This window comes from Silene latifolia, chromosome 11 (genome assembly GCF_048544455.1).
Source record: "Silene latifolia isolate original U9 population chromosome 11, ASM4854445v1, whole genome shotgun sequence".
Lineage (NCBI taxonomy): Eukaryota > Viridiplantae > Streptophyta > Magnoliopsida > Caryophyllales > Caryophyllaceae > Silene > Silene latifolia.
In genome coordinates, this window is record NC_133536.1 from 103,045,548 (window position 1) to 103,066,308 (window position 20,761).

The following is a 20,761-nucleotide window of genomic DNA, read 5'->3' on the forward strand; positions in this document are numbered from 1 at the left end:
AATGAATATACTACTCCGCATTTGATGAAACACAAATTCTTGTTTGTGACGGCACATATCCGTCACTCTTGAGTGACGGATACCATTTTACCTCACAAAGTACCCATTTTTTCTCTCTCTGCAACACTATTCATGTGGTCCCCTTTCTCCACTAACCCATTTTGTTACCATTTTATCTCACAAAATATCCGCGACAAATGGTAACCCGTCACAAGGGAGACCAATTGTTGATGAAAATGAATACCATGTTAGAAACAGCTGTAGATCAAAATATAGAAAACTTAAAAGGTATATATTCAGGATAGATTCGCTTTAAAAAATATTCAGGGGGTAGATATTGCAAGGTAGATATTATTAGAATCTAATTAACACGAAGGCTGCAACTATTATAGTTGAATCAAGTTCAATGCAAAACGAAAAGAAGTTTATCAATTGGTATTTCTAATTCATTCTCAACAAAATCAAAATAAGTCCTGATAAAAATCAAACAAACTCCAAAAACCACACATAAACCCAGATCAATTAAGCAGTAGTAGAAAATCAAAATCCAAGTGAAAAAATTGCAAAACGAACAGAAATCGGGGAAAAGAATCAACACAACCAATAACCAGGAAATCGAAATTACTTCAGCAAATGAGAAACGCCATACTCTAACATTTCACTATAAATTACAATAGAAAAAAGTAGCAACTGAAAGGAACCAGATCTAGAAAACGAAACACATAAACCTTCTCTTTAGATGCAAAAATATTGTTTCATTACATTATTTTCTTTTCAATGAATATATTCTTATAAATAAACTCTAATTTTTTTAAATAAATTCATAACTATGAGTTTTTCATTAAAATAATATAAAATTGATATTAAATTATAAAGTATAAGTTGCTAAATTTTTCAGTAATGCAATAATTATTATTGTAGAGAATAAGTTGACACATTCTTACTATTAGCTTCGTGACAAAAAAAACATTCACTAAAAAAATTCACAACTTAAATAAATTTTTTTATTAGTTTTCCATTTTAATTTTTTTGTTTCATATCAAAATACAATGGAGTGAACTGATAAATATTAATGATGTGCAAATTTTAAAAGTATAAATCCTCCTATATACTAAGAGAATACAACTTTTCTAAAGTTTTCCCTCCAAAGTGCTCAAACTTATATATGGAAACAAATTAGATTTTCATTTATTAAAACTAATTTTTCATTTAAAATAATCTATACATAAAAACTGTATCTCACTATCTCCTATTATTAACTTCGTGACGAAAAAATTTTTTTTAAAAAAAATTGATGTAGTTAAAATATTTTCATAAAAAACACAATTTATGGAATTATTCAATTCTTTTGATTAATTTTAATAGTAGTTATTTTTTATAAAAATTCGCGAGATATAAATCTAAAATCTATAACTAATACACTAAAAATTAAAAGGCCTATATTTACCGCGCATCTGCGCGGGATCTACACTAGTTTTTAGCAACTGAAAGGAATCAGGTGATTGATTGATGATATGATGCAAAACCAAAGAGCTTACCGATGAGGAGGGAATGAAGAAGCCTCGAAAGAGAAGGAGATAGGCAAGCAAGAAAGGAGAAAAGGAGAATAAAGAGGAAAAGCACAAGAGATAACAAAGAAAATAATACTGTAAAGAATTGTCAAGAAAAGGGGAGAGAAGGAAAAACTGTGCATCACGAGCTAGGCACGAAATACACTGCTCTACTATTCATAAGAGAAAATTTCCAAACTTCTCACATTTAGAAGGGTTTTAGAAGGGGTGGATATTTTAAAACAGGCCCGTGAATTTTCGCGAGTTTAAACCTAGTTATTTCCTCAAAAACTCGACCAGAACGCGGACTGGCCGAACCCATGACCCGGCACGAGTCATCAACTATTCAACAAGCCAACGCGTGTCTATGGGTAGGCTGGCCGGGCCTCGTGAGAAGGACTAAAGAGTAAAGAGTGGGTCGGACCAGATCGGATCGGGCTGACGAGTGCAATTGACGACCGCTACAGCTCTACTTCCACCGGACTAGATTGAGTAGACACAAACCTAAAGTGAAGGATTCGACTAGTTGAAATCCAAGAAAAAGCAAAGGACAGAATTGTGACTTTGTGAGAGCTTGAAAGTTACACATATATTCCTCTCGTTTGTTTGCAAGTTGCGTCAGTATATTTTAGTGTATTCAAATCCAAGTTGTACATTCCAGATTCCTTCATCACTCAATTTCACCCTCCATTAGTCATAAGTTCTTGCCAACAATTTTGCAATGAAATTTGGGAAGGAATTTAGGATTCATTTAGAGGAAACACTCCCAGAATGGAGAGATAAGTTCCTGTGTTACAAGCCATTGAAGAAACTTCTCAAGCATTTTCACAATAATACCAACAACATTCCCTCTACTATTAATATTATTAATAATAATAATAATATTAATAATGCTGAAAACAATGATGGGAGTGGACCCAGCAGCAGCAGCAGTAACAGTGGGAGAAAGATGACAGTGGAAGAGTTCCAAGTTTGGTTTGTAAGGCTGCTTAATGAAGAACTTGACAAGTTCAATGATTTCTATGTTGAGAAAGAAGAAGATTTTGTCATCCGTTTTCAGGTTCCCTTTTTATTTCTTTAAAGATTCTTGATTTGACGTCACTAATTGTTTTTTCTGCTTGTTGGGAGTTGAATTAGTAAGATTGCATCTCATAGATTTAAACTTTTTCTGACCCAATCTTTAAGGGTGATGGCGCATCCATCCTTTCATTGTAACTTACAACGGTTATATGCAAGACTTACTGTTGGGGTATATAAGAGTGTACTACATAGTTTTGTAGAGTGAATTGGACCTTTTCTATATCTTGTGGATACATGTAAGATTCTTCTTGGTAAATAGTAAGGCTTCACTTGTGTTGACCCTTCTGCACCTGCTTCTATAAACCCTCTGCATAGGACTCAACCGACTTGGTATTGCTGATTTGCTGTTATGCTTCTCTGCTGTATCTTCTCCCTTAAGTCTGAACAAGTAAAATGAGTCACCAGATGAAGTGTAAGCACGAGAATTCCTCCGTATCTGATATCATCTGCTCTCGTATGCTCCCACTAGCTATGTTACTCTGACTTGGCTGTAAGTGTTGGCTGTGGCATGCTGTTTTCGGTTGAAAATCAAGTGTGTTGTTTCGTTAGTAAGTTGGAGTGTGAGACATGCAATAGGCTGCCAAAGTGGAGTGTTCAAGTAATATAGCCCACCGGTTAGAGAGTGCGAAAGAGATAGTAAGCGATTTTGTAGACTTGACCGAGGGTTCATGCCTTTACTATGAGCAAAAGAGAGAAAAAGAGGCTATGAAATTGGTTCTTGTAGTGGGTTGCTGGATTTGTTCTAATTAAGTGAGAAAGAGACATAAAAGGAACAATGGACGATGCTGTTAAAAACCCAACACTCTGAGACTCTTGAGTGTTTGAAATTTAGAGCTGTGAATCTTTGATGTTGTCCAAGAAATACTTCACTATGGCATATGAAAAAACTTTACTTACCAATTTGTGTCGTGTTTGCTTGTCCGGGGATGTGTCACTTGGGACAACATCAGATAAAAATATCCACATTTCATTACTCTTCCTGTTAAGGGAGAGGGGGTGTTGATTCCACCGTTGTTGAGGATATTGGTGCCGAAATATCCGCATTGCACTAGTCTGCCTGCTGAGGGAGAGGTTGGTCCAAAGCGCCTCGGATCCTTTGAAGGGACCAAGTATTGAGTTTATGAGACTAATATTATAATTTTAAGGGCCTATTAATGTGTGAGACGACCATTCAGTTATTGTTTTTTTCTTAGTAGGAATGTGGGTGACTTTGTTTTTGCTCAACATGAATGTTATTTTGTTGTTCTCTGTGTTTGCATTTACGAGAGCAAACATAAGTGGAGTCTGGAATGTTTATTTCCTATGTTATCTTTCACCATGCTTATTCCTTCCCTCTCTTCATGTCAGCCTACCCCCAATTTCTCTGCCCCACCCTATCCATCCCCAAACCAAGTCCACTCCTGTCTTAGCTAAAACCACCTGGAGAGGGAGGGGGTATGGATGATATGAAGGCTGGGATGAAGATGGAATGATGGACGGAGTAGGTGGGATGAGGGTATATTAGTCAATGTATCATGCAAAACTTTTCCGACGCAACATAAAGAAGTGGCTGAGATGGCCCAAAATGGAATACATAAAGAACCTAAACATAGGGTATATAAAGAAAACTTCAGCTCATGATAAACAGGACAAAGCGCTGCATAGCCTCCATTGCTTCAGTCCAATGCATGTGATCCATTAGACCATGTGCACACACCACAAGTCACAATCCTAAGAAAGCCCCACAATTCGGATTTAGCAGATGTAAATAGCATACAGATTTTATTAAAGATGAACTGTCATAAAATTTGCAGTAATTCCTAAACCTGCTAGATTTTGGTTCTTGTCAGAGTTTCATATCTTCTCATGCGTGAGGTATGATCCATTGATCCCACAAACAACAATATTTCTTAATTCCTTTAGAAGGGGCCAAGTATTTGAAGTTCTCAGTTGCAGGGCTCTCCTTAACGGAATCTTTTGTGCAATTCAAGTTTGTATCATGAAGGGGCTTAGTCCTCACTTTTGTTAGACTACGAAGTATTGTTATCTAGTTCGCTTTTTATTGGGGGAGCACAGTACATTCTGTTTGGAATCTAATAGAATGACAATAAGTCAATAATGCTAATGCTCTGAATTGCTGGGTTTGCCGTTAGTTCTTTAGAACCTTGGTCGGTAATTGTTCATTAAGAAGATTAAAAGAAATGTACTGATTTGAATGATACTTTCTGAAAATTCTGAGGTATAGCATATGAGCTTTTTGTTGCAGACGATGATTTCTTATATAGTTATATGCCATCGCGATGGTGGACTCGTATGATTTACCAAATACGTGTAACTTCCTCTCTCTGCGTGTTATGTTTTGCCTGTGTGGTTTTGATTAGCTTGTGAAAGTTGTTAATGCAGAGAATCAGGATCATATTACAACTAGTTCTTCTTCAAAGTTCAAACTGAATAATTGATGTTCTGTTTTCAGATGACTTTTAATAAAATCGCATCGAGTATTGTATCGAATAATAGCATTCCACGATTTAATGAATCATTTGGCTTTATTTCATTACGATACATAACCAATGAATTCCAAGTCTTTTTGGCTCCATATGAATTAAAAAATGGACTCAGACAATGCCAGGTTTAAATTTCTTATGCAAGTTATTCATTTGTTTTTAGCTTGTGTAGTCGCAGTCGCGAGCTTGCTAAATTGAATTAATTATACTCCGTAATTCACAAGCATGATTTTAGTTATTTACTGTATATGGTTTATTCGAATTTAAGTGTTTTGGCCTCTTTCATGATTCTAGGAACTAAAAGAAAAAATTGAGAGGGTAAGAGAAAATAGAGAACGAGATGGGGTTCCAGCTTCAGAAAGTGAATTTAGTGATGAAATGATGGAAATTCGCAAGGAGTTTGTCACCATTCATGGCGAGATGGTGCTACTGAAAAACTATAGCTCCCTCAACTTTGCAGGTACATTGCCTTGTACTCCCTTCTATTCTAGATAAGTGTCCCATTGTTGGGATGACACGAGAATTAAGGAAAGGAGTTAAATAATGTAAAGTATTGTGGTGGGGTGAGGTAATTGTAGAGAGGGAAGGTATTGTAGGGTATTATTGTGAGTGAAGTGATTAAAATAAGTATTGTTTTGGATTGAGGTGGGGTATTGTTGTGGGGTTGAAATGATTAAAATAAGTATAAAAGTTTATCAAAAATAGACAATGGGACATTATTGTGAATAGACGGAAATGGACAATGGGACACTTATCTAGAATAGGAGGGAGTATCATTTTGTTTACCTATCAATGGCCTGATTACTGATTAGGTCCATATGGCGCTGCCACTGATCCTAGGGAGACGTGCTTCCCAAATGTAAATCCCCTCTAAGTTTAACAGGTACAACTATGTTGTCTCTCCATTATGCCGCCGATGGTGGTGATTTAACGTTACTAAAAAACTTATATGAGACCGTCTTGCATACGAGACTAACCCATTATTCCATTCACACATGAGTATTACCTCTATCCATTTATATTCTCTCATGTGCCTTTCGTGATCAACTGTTTTCAACTTGACCATTTACTTTCTCTACGTATAAGTGGTGACGTTTGTAAAATTACACATTTGATCTATTGAAACATATGTTACTCCGATACTTCCACTTAGCTGCCATATCACGTAACCCATACTTATCATGTCCGATACAACAAGACACTTTGACACTTCATTCTAGACCAAAAAATTGAAAATTTCGCATAAAATAGCCGTATCTGATACCCCGACACGGTTTCGTGTCTGATACTTGGAGACGAGTTAGAGTAACGTAAGATTGAAGCTATTATTTTCATACAAACACATTTGAAGTTAGTTTTTTATTTTATGTTAGAAATATCAGTCAAAGTTCCAAATTCTAATAGGGGTAGTATAAATGAGATGACGGAAGTAAATAGATACTCCGTACTATATATTTGGTTTGGTCTCACATGTGAGACTGTCTCATACAAGGCTCATTGTGAAACTTAACAGTATATCTGTAACTGTTGCTTGTCATTTGAATTGACAGGACTCGTTAAGATACTGAAAAAATATGATAAAAGAACAGGGGGATTATTGCGACTTCCTTTCACACAACTTGCAGCACACCAGCCCTTCTTTACCACAGAGCCTCTTACCAGATTAGTCCGGGAATGTGAGGCTAATCTCGAACTTCTCTTCCCGCTAGAAGAGGAAGTCACCGAATCAACACCAGTTCCTCGGGACCCGAACACAACAGCTGCTCCTGCAATCAACGATATAACTAATATTCCTGCTGAGCAGCCAGGAGATGGAACTCATGATCTATATAGGAGCACTCTATCTGCAATTAGAACCATACAAGGGCTCAGGACGAGTTCAACCTACAACCCGTTGTCGATTGCCGTGATATTTAGGGACAGGGATGATGAAGGCAGTGGAGCTGTAACTGCTGAAAACTCCCCTTCCAATCCCACACAACCATTAGACAACGAGGATACTGCTGACCCAATAGATGATGATGGTTCTCCTTGAATTCCAGGAGCTAGGTCCTGCACACGGCCGACGGTACTCTTCTTCCATGGCAGTTTGTGACCCAAGTTATTTTTGATAGAAGCTGAGGAAAAACTGGTGAGAAAGCACAGCACTAAAAAAAGTAGCATAAAACAATAGGGGTTAGTTTAACTGTGTAATGCCCGTAAAAAAAAAAAGAAATAAAAATTGAACTTGATCTTAACACTTCAGTTGATATACTGTACTTTTTTGCTGGTTGATAGATGCGGATAATTATTTGTGCAATGTTATGCAGGTTTTCTCGGTGTAACTAAATCAGGTGGTTCAGGATATTTGTTCTCGGTAAAACTTGATGGTGGTGTGAAATAAAGACAAGAGAGAATAATAGAGAAAAGAAAAGAGAGATACGACTGTATATTATTCTATTATGAGGAGTATATATACACATAATGAGGGTAGAGTTTTCATAAGATAATACACTCTAGAATATTCTAAGATATGGACATCCATATAATATTATACTATAATATTTCATAACACTCCCTCTTAGATGTCCATCATTGAAGAAAGATGTCTCGTTAAAAACCTTCCTAGAAAAGCCTCGTGGGAAAAACCTCTCGTTAAAAACCTTCCTAGAAAAGCCTCGTGGGAAAAACACTGGTGAAGGAAAAGAATACACTAATCTTCAAACACGCATAACAAGCTGTCTCGTTAAAACCTTTCCATGGAAAACCCAGTGAGACAAAACCGTGGCTAAGGAAAAAGAGTACAGCGCGTGCTACTCCCCCCTGAGGATTACATAACTTGATAAATCTTGAAATAATCCATGCTTTGACATAACTTCTCGATTGTTGAAGTAGTACCCATTGTGGTTGATAAACTTGAATCTTCGATCAGTAGAAATTCATGACAGCTTCTATCTTCTATATCATATTTCTTTGGATATCACAATCTACATATGGTCATTTAGAATAACTCTTGAATCTTCATTTCAAATCTTATAGTCACACTTGTAACTTCCTCTTATATAGATGACATAATATCATATGTCGAAAATAATTGTCATCTCCATAAATCATAATGATACAAAATAAAGGTTTTCCATAAATTATTAGGACTAGTTTATTTCCTAATTAGATTATTATTAGTTTATATTATTTCCTAGTTAACAGAATAAGGCAAGACGGTTTTAGGTAAGTTTCAGATTGTGTTTTAGGTTAGCTAGGTTGGTTTCTAACTCCTATATAAGGAGGTCTAATGTATTTTTTATCAGATAGATTGAGAATTAATAAAAAAAAAAAAAACAGAACTTTGCTTTGCTGCGTGCAATTGTGAATTTCGGATCGACGCGTTCGTTCCAAGCTTTGTTATTGTTTGACGCGTTTTCAAACTCTAACCCGATTGATAGAAATAGGTCTTGCGATTCAATCACCATTGTTCGATCTATAGGTCTAGATCGCGCAAATATCCCATTGTTTCGATTTCAAGACAGATTTCGAAGCAAATATCCTTTTTAATTATTGTTCATTATTCTATTAAACCGCTTCCGCGCAAATTTCGTATCATAAGTGGTATCAGAGCTTCGGCTCTTGATTTCCTCAAATCTAGACGGTCCTAGGCGTGTCAAAGCCAAGTTATTAGTTGAATTTCTGATTGCGATTGGAATTCAAGGGTTAAACTCAAGCAGGTAGTTTGAGGGTTAATTGGTATTGCATCTCAGGGAAAAAGTTTCTAGTAACTTGCTACTCAAGGCGTGGAGGTTGCAAAAAAAAAAAAAAAAAAAAAAAAAAAAAAAAAAAAAAGTCACTGTTCACGACGCGGTACTGTTCATCCGCGAAAAAAAAAAAAAAAACCCTGAAAAAAACGGGGCAAAAAGAAGAAGACATGTCGGGAGTATTCTCAAGTCAAAGCATCTACTAGGAGAATGTTAAGTTTGATCCGACATCACCTCCAATTTTTGACGATTATAATGATGAAGAGACAATTGAGGTTAATGGTGATGTTATTTTTCAAGAACAAGATCTAATTAATAAGTGCATCAATGGAAAATTATTTGGTAATGCTGATGGGCATAATTATTTTAGGAACCGGATTCCTGTAGTTGACATAGGTGATTCAAAAAGATTAAAGCTTGATGTCGTGCAAGGAGGGTGGTGGGGTGGAAGGCACGAGCTCATATGGGAAAAGATGAATAAGCTTGAAGGCTGCGTTGAAGATGACGAGCTGAAAAGGAGAGCAATGATTTTCAAGAATAACTTCATGTTCTTAGTCAATTTTGCATCTGAATTTGCTAGGATTGTATTCGATCCCGGTGGATTCCATGGTTCTAAGAATCGGGACGATTCTTTTGAAGAAAGGGAGTATGATACAAAATAAAGGTTTTCCATAAATTATTAGGACTAGTTTATTTCCTAATTAGATTATTATTAGTTTATATTATTTCCTAGTTAACAGAATAAGGCAAGACGGTTTTAGGTAAGTTTCAGATTGTGTTTTAGGTTAGCTAGGTTGGTTTCTAACTCCTATATAAGGAGGTCTAATGTATTTTTTATCAGATAGATTGAGAATTAATAAAAAAAAAACAGAACTTTGCTTTGCTGCGTGAAATTGTGAATTTCGGATCGACGCGTTCGTTCCAAGCTTTGTTATTGTTTGACGCGTTTTCAAACTCTAACCCGATTGATATCAATAGGTCTTGCGATTCAATCACCATTGTTCGATCTATAGGTCTAGATCGCGCAAATATCCCATTGTTTCGATTTCAAGACAGATTTCGAAGCAAATATCCTTTTTAATTATTGTTCATTATTCTATTAAACCGCTTCCGCGCAAATTTCGTATCACATAATGATCATGATCATAGCGTAATAATGCGCTTATAGTGCTACCTCATTAAAAACTTTACTAGGAAAAACCCATTGGGACAAAAAAACCTAGTCGAAGGGGGAAAGAGTGTAGCTTTCCTTCCTGAATTCATCGTCTTCAAGAGAAGCAATCCGATCATTATTGAATAATTCTTCCAATACCTTTGAGCGATTTTCTTTGCTAAACCATATATGTATGGATTGACTTTTTCATCGTAGATTTGCACTACATTATTCTAATCGTTATGATAATTCTGGACCATAAACTAATTTCACGTGTTTAGCAAAAACTCATTCAAATCTAAATTCCAATATGCTCAAATTTCAAGTTGAGACACTAACTTTTCAAATAAACTCTATAGGAGTTTCGATGTTCCATTTTGGAACTAATCACGATAATCTTTCAATCGTATCGTAGAGGTTTATATATTTCATCAAGAGTTTTCAATAAATCAATTGATCAACCATTAGCAATTGCTGATCATTTATAAGAGACTCCTACATGGAGTTATCCTCAAAGGAGAAGATCATAATATATTTCTCCTTTCCAACATTATCCATTCAAAATTATATTATGAAATATGTGCATGCATATGATATGAAACTAAGTTCTAAATAACATATCCTAACAAATATGCAATAATAATAATGTAAATATTAAAACTAATATGCAATGATGAACTTAGTCTTTATATGCACATGATGATGACTCAAAATGCAAACTGTACAATTTCTTTTCCAATATTCATAATTTGGATTGATTTCAGGTCCAATAACTGGACTTCTAGTCCATGAGCTCATTTATAATCATTGATTATGTGTCGACAGTAAAATTGGACTTATTTACAAAATCCTCATTATCTAGTCCATTAAATTCCGCGCGCAAATGCATATCGGTTTCTTTAATATATCGATATAATTTCAACATCTCGCGATATTGTCAGTACTGATCAGTAATATCTGAATGTATATGGTACCATTCCTTTTCTATATAGGCCATCTATTATCATTCAGATATCTATGTCACTTTCAGGACATCCAAATTTCTTTACTCCATAGGAGTATCAACTGTCCATACTTGCCATTTTCTTATTACTTGAAATATGTGAACCGATATGAAAATATGTGAACCTATATGACTATCACACTATATTTCACGTGTGGTTATTGTTCAATTTGGCAAGAATCTATTTTTCATTACATATATTTTCTATGACTAATTTATAACTCGCTATACCACATATAGGGCTAATCTGTCTATAATTAAATCATAGATCTGAATGTATGAACATATTTTGATAAGGTGATGAAAGTGGTATCATAATACATCTTCATAACCAAATGAATACCATCATTTCTAATTCCATGAACCTCTATTTGATGTATTTCATATTGAAAACAAACCACTGAACTTCAGGTCCAGTTGGGGATAATATACTTGTTTGTTTTTACCAGCTTTTCCTTATCATATTCTCCTCCTAAGATGGTAAAAACTATCTATACCAGATAGATTTAATGGGCAATAAATCATTATATCCACCTTAATTGTCTTGTGCAGTTGGTTTTTTTAATGTGCTGAATCACAATGCCCAATTTGGAGACTAACGATTCCATATAATAATAATCAAACTGTGATCTCCAATATCAAATATACTCAGTCTTCGTGTAAGGCCTTGCCTTTAATAAATTTACACGAGAGAGTTTCAGCACTTATATTTTCCTTAGGATAAACTTCAGGTTTATCAAAACGGGTACATTAGGAATCCAGATGGCCTCAACTGTCACAGTTTAACCATTTCATGTCAACTTTCTTAATTTGCCTTTCATAAAGACCGCTTTAAACTCATTTGCGGTTCAAAAACGCAGCTATGAATTTCTAGTCACTAGCATTTACACGTGGGCTTCTGGCCACTTATACTTATACAATATGAATATATTGTATTGATGAGACGGTGTTACATTATTACACACCTTTAAAACAAAACTTTGAACTTCTGTCCAAAGTTATAATATGGATGTAAATGCTCATGTTTAATACTCCGTAGATCTTTTGGAACTTTAGGTCGAAAAATTATATGATATATTTATCCAAAAATCGTGTACAGGACACATAAATTGACATAGAGTCCCCAGTAAACTTTAGTGTTCCAATAACAAAGTAATTGTAAACTTCATGAATAAAAAATTGGACTGCAGGAAATAAAATATCGGCTACAATGCATAAAACATACTCAAAAAAAATAAAAAAATGCTACATCATTGCAAATTAGGATAGTTAGAACCTCTGTGTATGTACCAATTAGTGATTACCAAATTTCTTATGTTACTAACCCATACATATTATATGTCTGTTACTCTATTTTTAGCTTGCGTCACTATTCAACATCCATGATAAAATTACACAAAATTTCTTGATTTATAGAATGCCAACATACACGTACCTGAACTAGGTAATTAATGTTGGGGGTGAAACGTTGCGTTGACTGAACCGGTCTTTAGGACCGTTACTTCCTTTGCTTGTTCCTTTATTTTTTCAATCCCCTAGTGCAAATTTCCCCAAACCTTGAATTAACAACAATCTAACAAATAAATAAATAATTGAGTATTACAATTAGGCATATTTAACAACACCAATAGTTGAAATAATGAGGTATTTTAAAGTAATTTAAAGGGTGTCAACAAAATCAATGTGATGCAAACAAAAGGTGGATGGATGGGCTCATAGCAAACCGAACAAATATGACTTGGGATTGACTACTGAATGAATTGAGCAAGGCAAAAGGGATTAGACGCAATTAATTGTTGCACACATAATAAAGATTAACGAACATATCTGATGTACACTAAATATGAGCAATAAAGATTTTCCATCAAAGTATAAACGAAAATAACGTGACCATTACGATTTAAACTCAAGTTGGTAGATTCGTACTGATAACATGTTGTGAAATAAAAACAAGAGAGAATAATAGAGAGAAGGTAGAGAGAAGAAAAGAGAGATAAAACTGTATATTATTCCATTATAAGGGGGTATATATACACACAATGAGGGTAGAGTTTCCATAAGATAATACACTCTAGAATATTCTAAGATATGACATCCATAGAATATTATACTATAATATTTCAGATGGTAGATTTATGGCCTTTATCTCCACTTTGCTATGCAAACAAAGGATTACATCCCTCCAAATCAATCTCGTTCCTTCCCCTTTAAGGCCCTGTTTGGTACACAGCGGATTAATTTCAGCATAAGCAGATTGCAAAAGCAGATTATAAATGACAGATTTTATCAGAAGGTTTGACTAGCATATTATAATTAGCAGAATTGATTTGAGTGTTTGGTAATTGGCAGATTACGATTAGTAGATTGTTAGTTTTCTTTTTAAAATGGAGAAAAATTTCCTATTTTACAATATGTTAACCAATATATCTTTGGGGTAATCAAGATATTGTAAAAAACAAAGATATGACCCCAAATATCTTTGTTTCAATATGCTGTTTACCAAACACTAAAATTAGCATATTGATTGGTCAAACATGCTAAAAGCCTTGAATATGCTAAAATTTGGCCAATATGTTGTTTACCAAACAGCACCTAAATCCATCTATCTAAACCGGGCGTACATATTGCACTATAATGTACCTAAACACTTGTGAAACTTGATTTGATGTACCCAATTGGATGGATATTATGGTATCTTTTTCCGTCTAATGACTTAGACAGTCGATGTATCATGATTAGTGACTGAGGAGTAGCCCCCCTCCCCCGAAGGCAGCTTTGTTATGTTCAAATAAAGTCAAATCTCTTAGAAAATTGTAATTTTGATATTTGAATTCAGTTTATCGTTTGAATAACTATATAGTTAGTGGTTATCCTTACTCAGAAAACTAAACAAACGAAAATATTTTTTGCTCTTCGAAGTCTATAATAATTTTTGTCATGTGATTGACCATTCAGGTAATCAATTTCCAAAGTCAGCTTGGTAATACACTCAACTGAATCACTAAGCATTAATGTGTTGGTGCCCTTCAAAACGAGAACCATGGACATATTTTTCGGCTTTTTCCACCAAAATCCTCGTTAGAAAAAAAAAAGCCATAACCAATTCAATAAAAGAAGACATTGGGAAAACAGATTCAAATCTCCTTCGAGGTACTGAAGACATTTTAATAGGTTGACTCTTTCCAAGTTTGGCTTTTTCGTTCGCAAGAGTCAGGAATCAAACCCCCAACCACTTGTTTAAGATATGAGAGTCCTTACCACTCACATCAGCTAACCTTAGTAGACTCATTATTTGTTTGACACTAGAACAATCTATAAATATTATTAAAAGGGTAAACCTTAAAATCTACGTAGACAATACCACCTCGCATTACTAAATGTCACCTTGCATTACCAAAATTCCACGTCACCAATCCTCTATATAGTATGACGTGTTTAATTAAGAGAGTAATTCATGTTCGTATAATGATCCATTTAAAATGATACACAAATTAAAAAATATTTACATAAAAAATAAATTAGCATAACAAACGTTAAATTTTGGCCTTTTTAATTTCTAGATAAATTAAAAATTAAAATTCATACTAAATTTTAAATTTCTACATTTATTTTTAGAATATTTTAAGTAACAAATAAATATCACATAATTCTAATTTTACGCCGTTTATGAAATAATAAAGAATTTGTAAATATTAAGGGCAAATAATAACATACTTAATATTAAACATTGACATTTTAATTTTTAAAACTACAATGGGTTAAACGAAAAATAAAAATTTACATCACTCTAATTTTAAATTATTTATATGTGCAACTCCTTCTTAAATATTATTGCAATAAAATTGAATACATATGTAAATCTATAAACATGATTTATAAATAAAAGGGAAGACAAAATATCTACCATTTTTTAGTTCGTAAGATAACTCCCTAAACAATTCTCATGAAATGTGGATTTTGTAAAAAAAAAAAAAAAAACTAAACCTTTTATATTTCATTTCTCATTACTATATATTTATGTCTATATTAAATTTGCTGATAATGAAAATAAATGCTCAAAAGTCATAAAACATTTATACATATTTATGTATATATTAAATTTGGTAATAATAAAAAAAAACCAAAAGTCATAAAACGCATCCTCATAAAACATTTATACATATATGTTTGATGGAAGACAACATTTGTGAGCCGAAATTCAAGCGAATATTTTTTTTACCCCCATCGCCAAAAGAATTATATATATATATATATATGTGTGTGTGTGTGTGTGTGTGTGTGTGTGTGTGTGTGTGTGTGTGTGTGTGTGTGTGTGTGTGTGTGTGTGTGTGTGTGTGTGTGTGTGTGTGTGTGTCAATAATCTTTCTTATCATTGTATCAACATCAAGGTAAGTGTACTAAAATTTTAAATTAATAAGTTATTTATTTATTTTTAAGTTCCATTGGTTATGAAGTAATATTCACATTTTTAACCTTCACATATATGTTGTTTTGTTCTCATTTAGGGGCTATCAAGATTTGTGGAGTTGTGCTATATTCATAGTTAAATATACTTACATCTTTATGATTCAATACCCTATTTCTTACATTATTTAAGGGAAAATTAAAATTAATAACGATAAGGTTAATATTACATAAATCAAATTCCATCATTTTGTTTTTTATTAATCACTCGGTGGATTTTTTTTAGGGATAGTTCATTGGAGAAAGAAGAATATTTGAAAAAGAGAAATACTAGAATTGCTTAAACAAATATTCCCTCCATTCCACTCAATACTATGTTATAAACTAACTACAAAACTGACTACATGAATGTGAATGACTAAATTGTTTTTAGGTTCATAAATAAAATTTAGTATTTCGAAAATTTTCAAATGTATGTTTTATTTGGGTATGTGTTTCTTTTTTATTCATCATTTTTCCTTTGAAAAATAGCTCTCATAGAATGAAATTGGAGTTGCAAGGTTCTGATCTCAATCTTATTAACATGTTGGACAAAAAAATTCTATTGACATAAATATTGGCTAAATGTAAATTATTATCTAATATTTATGCGTACATGTCATATTATCTAATGCATATGTCTTATAACACAAAAGAGATTGCAACGAGATTTGTAGTAGGCTATTATTTAAGGCTCACGCCATTCGAGGTGGCCCAGCCCAGCATTCCTACTCGGCTAATTGGGGACTTAAACCCCCCTTTTACCCGCATAAACCACAGCCGAGGGCGCTTCACCCGTTCGTTCGTTCAGGAAAAGTGGATCGAGGGGATAGACCTTCTTCTGTTGGCCACTCGGACGTTCTTCGCTAGCGACTGGTTTTCTCGCCAAAATCCCAGGTTTTGGCAACATTTTCGCGGGTTTACGCCCTTCTAGCCCACTCCTGTCCAAGTTTGGGGGCGTCGGCCTTTGAAAAAAGGAAAACGGGGAAGCCAGGCATAGGAATCCAGGATTTTTCCAATCTATTAGGGCCGAAAACCTCAGACCCATAACAGGGGTCCTCATTTTATCATTTATGCAAAAATATAAAATTTAGAATTTTTGACAAATTGGTATAGAAGATATAGTAAGACTAGCATTTATTAAAGTTCATAACTATGGTCTATGCTACTATATGATTTATGACAATTAAAATATTGAGAAGATAAAAACCTTATAATTCTATATGTTTTAAGCTCCTACATTGTGAGATTTATTATTCTCAAAAAAAGAAGAAAAAAAAGAGAGAAATATTTCAACATTATGCATTAATTTGCCCTTTCGTCTTTACTTACTAACTTTATTTGCCGGAAGACAAAGCGACGTTCAAACTTTTACATAGAAAATTTAGTACAAAATATATACAATCTAATAAAAAAGCAACCTTAAACATTTAATTTTTTTTACATGGTGTCATGAATTACTGGACTCATTGAAAGGTAACTTTTTTTTTTAAAACCACATGTTTTTAGTATATTAATCAAAATAACAACTAAAATACAATATATAGTTTTGAATATAAACTAAAATTATCAAATAAATAAGGCATTAACTAACTAGCTTTTATGTTTTTCAAGACTATATTTTTAAGGATTATTTCACAGGAATAATCCATCCTATTGATGTCCCACCTCTATTAATCCATCCTTCACAATAACTCACAATAATCCTACCTATTACACGAGTGATAAGGCTATTTCAGTCGTTTGCCTTAGTCAAAATAAATCTTAGCTTAGTACTAACAAAATAGCTAGCGGTAAGTCAGGGTCGAATCCACAGGGAGACGGTGATTATCTAGTTTGTTTATATTTAGATCCGTCTTAAAGGTAACAAGTTATGGGGTTTTGATTGTTTGTATGCTAACAACTAATTGCAAGTAAATAAAGATGAATAACAATAATATTAAAGAGTCTAGGGATTCGGGTTCACTAGGCAGTCATACGGGGTGTGATTTAATTCATTGATAGACCTAATTATGTTGCTTAAGGTTATATGATCGATCGATTCAATATTCCTTTAGATCTAATTTAACATGCAATCGCTATCATTAAATTATTTCTATTCAATTATTGTGGCCTATATTGATTCTAACCTAGTCGGTGAAAGTCTCAATTGCTATACTAGTCAATTAACCCTGGCCAGTAATTAATTTACTAGATGAAGAACAATAACATGAACAACAACAAATAAGCAATATTAACTATCAATTCATTAGTTTAATCCCTTCTAACAACCTAGATCCCCTTTCACCCTAGATTAATAAATTAGCTACTCATGAATCGAAATAAACAAATACAAATAATAATTGAATGCATAATTAAAATAAAGAGAAGGGAAGAAAAACTTAGTCTTGAAATAAAATTGGAAGAAGAAAGTATTTGAGACGGAAGAAATCCGTACCCGAAACCGTACGTAACAACTCTAACCTAAAACTAAAGCTACGTTCCTTTTTATAAATCTAACTCCGTATGTCATCCTTTTATTTGCTAACAATAAAATATTCCCTAAGTGAACATGGACTTTCAAACTCCATTGCTAGTACGCTACGGATCTCATATCAAACAAAGCCCATTAAATCTTCTTGTTTAGGCGTCAGTTGTGGGTAACAGGCCAGCACTATATCGGCCTTCGACAAAAATCACTTGTTTGTTATCTTTGGGTTTCAAACATTTTACGTCCTCTTAATTTGCCAATAACTCCATATGTTCCGCTCGTTGGTAAATTTCTAGCATAAAAGACTCATTTCTGCAAATAAATAAATAAACTCGTAGTAAACCGTAAAGAAGGAAATATAATAATAAAACGTACTTAAAAATGCCAGAAACTAATATAAATTACGGGGAATAGGATATAAAATATAAGTAAAATAATGAGTTATCGAACTCCCCCATGCTAGACCTTTACTCGTCCTCGAGTAAACTCAAGAGGCAAAAACAAGACAATACACAATAAAGGTCTAAGAGTGGCAAAATACAAGAGGATCGAGCAATAATCCAACCAAGGTTTTCGAAAAGAAATCAAACACGAGTTCAAAATCATTTAAATTTCGAAATAGAGTTAAGATCACAAATTAGCAAGTAAGAACAATCACCCTAACAAATCCGTCAAAATATCATGCAATGTGCACAAGTGACCATTCATTCTTACCACAAACCATCTAGACAAGTGACAAACCGGTGACCCTCACTTTCGGGAATGTAAACGCGAAAAATCACTCACTCTCATGTGTCCAAGTGATGAGGACATGGGTCACACATATAAACTAAGCCTAAACTTGCCGACTACTACATGTCAAGAGGGCTTTTAAGGGTTGTAACGGGGCTATGGGTTAAAGGGAAGAAGGTGGATAATTTATGGAAATGTGGTGTTAAAGAGTAAGAGCTAGAAAAGAACGTGTCAAAACTCGGCCTAAGAAATGAACGCAAAAACCTCCAAACAAATACTCCTCGTATGAAATATAGCACAGACACCATTTTATTAACAAAATCTCCATCGTTAGGACATACACCTCTATTTGAAATGAAACTCAAATCCGATTTATTAAACAATACTACTACATATATGACTTTTTTTTTTCTTCTTTTCATTCTTTTTTTATCTGTTTTTTTTATCTGATCTTTTTTTTTTTGTCATTTTCTGTTTTTTCTTCTTTTTGTTTTTTTTCAGATAGATCAATCTTTCTCGTATGACAAATATTCACCAAATTGCCAACAATTACTCCCTCATGCTTCGCTTGTAATATACCTGTAACACCCCAAGTTATTGAGAGTAAGGTTGTCCCACATCGGGGAATTGAGGAGGTTGTGATATGTTTATAAGGGATTCCACCCACCACTTAGTAACAAGGCCTTGTGCTTTTGGGCTTAAGTGAGGACAAGTAATGGGTCTAAAGGTACATATCCCATCTTATTGGGTTGTGTTACGACCGTGGTGGGTCGGGTTGTTATAAATGGTATCAGAGCGACCCTGCGACCGTGTAGTGAGCCCGTGGTCGGGAGTACCCGGGTCACACACCTAGCGGAGGAGGATTCTGGGCTTGGCTGCGGTCAAGTTGGAGGCACAACGAGGACGTTGTGTTCTTTAAGTGGGGGAGATTGTAACACCCCAAGTTATTGAGAGTAAGGTTGTCCCACATCGGGGAATTGAGGAGGTTGTGATATGTTTATAAGGGATTCCACCCACCACTTAGTAACAAGGCCTTGTGCTTTTGGGCTTAAGTGAGGACAAGTAATGGGCCTAAAGGTACATATCCCATCTTATTGGGTTGTGTTACGACCGTGGTGGGTCGGGTTGTTATAATACCTCTACTCAAACCGAGAAAAACAAACACTTCACTAGCCCTTACTGGGGTAGGATAATGTGGGAAAACGGGTTAAAATATCGGGTAACAAAGAAACAAGGCTAAGGCTCAAAGGGGTTGCAAATAGAAAACATTAAATTTAGGACGGCTTTTTGGCTAATGTAGTTCATAAACAAATGAATGCCTCTATCATTCATGAAATCCTAATAGCAAGTACTAATCCTATAACCACTCATGAAAGAATTAGATTGGCATGGATGTCCCAATCTTGTTTGGCTCATGTGATCTCACGGCTTTTTTGGTCACACGGTTATATAGTTGTGGACACGGGGGGCCCACAGGGTCGATTGGGAAAACAAGCGTTTGCATTTGTGGAGTCGCCACCAATTTATTGTGGAAAATTGGAAACCGTTCGAATACTTCGCGTCATGTCAAGACACAAAGTAATGACATAGACACCAAGAACTTGTTACCCTTAGCATTCTATGTCTAGAATGACTCTCGTGGATGCCAATGAACACGGATGTTCACAGAGATCTGGAGTAAGGGGTGAGGGTACGTATTAGGAAGCTCTTTTGATCGAACACCTAATCCCGCCCGCCTCGATAGCGGCCTCTACTAATGATTAGGGAAAAATCATCTATACTTGATATGTTGTCGATTATATGCATGCAATTCAACAAACAATAAATTAGTCCTAGCATGTGAAGATTTAGACTAAGTCGGTGAACACGTAATTAGGCATACAATTGGGTCAAAGTAAAGATTTAAGATTGATTACATGTGTAAACATACAAACAAACGATAATATAGAATACAACAAGATACAATAATTAAAATTACAATAATTACATTGGTTTGATTGATCTACGTCGAAAATACATTTAAAACGGATAATATGGGAAAGAAAAGAGAAAACAAATTAACGAACAGATTAACGGTGATAATATAGGTAATAGTAGATTAATACGTAAGCTAATAAAC

At 34.3% G+C, this 20,761-nt stretch overlaps 1 protein-coding gene across 3 annotated transcripts; it reads left to right on the forward strand.

Moving 5' to 3' along the window:
- Positions 1 to 1,955: 1,955 nt before the first annotated feature.
- LOC141611838 (SPX domain-containing protein 4) lies at positions 1,956 to 7,664 on the forward strand. Of its 3 annotated transcripts, none has more exons than XM_074430480.1 (4): positions 1,956 to 2,610; positions 5,408 to 5,573; positions 6,664 to 7,181; positions 7,423 to 7,664. In XM_074430480.1, the coding sequence occupies exons 1-3, from the start codon at positions 2,272 to 2,274 to the stop codon at positions 7,146 to 7,148; spliced, it is 990 nt and encodes a 329-aa protein (XP_074286581.1). In that variant the 5' UTR covers positions 1,956 to 2,271; the 3' UTR covers positions 7,149 to 7,181; positions 7,423 to 7,664. The 3 variants fall into 3 exon arrangements, 2 of the variants coding, with proteins under 2 accessions (XP_074286581.1, XP_074286580.1); XR_012528836.1 differs by having other exon boundaries at positions 1,960 to 2,610; positions 6,664 to 7,244; XM_074430479.1 differs by lacking the exon at positions 7,423 to 7,664 and having other exon boundaries at positions 1,960 to 2,610; positions 6,664 to 7,417.
- The last annotated feature ends 13,097 nt before the right edge of the window (positions 7,665 to 20,761 follow it).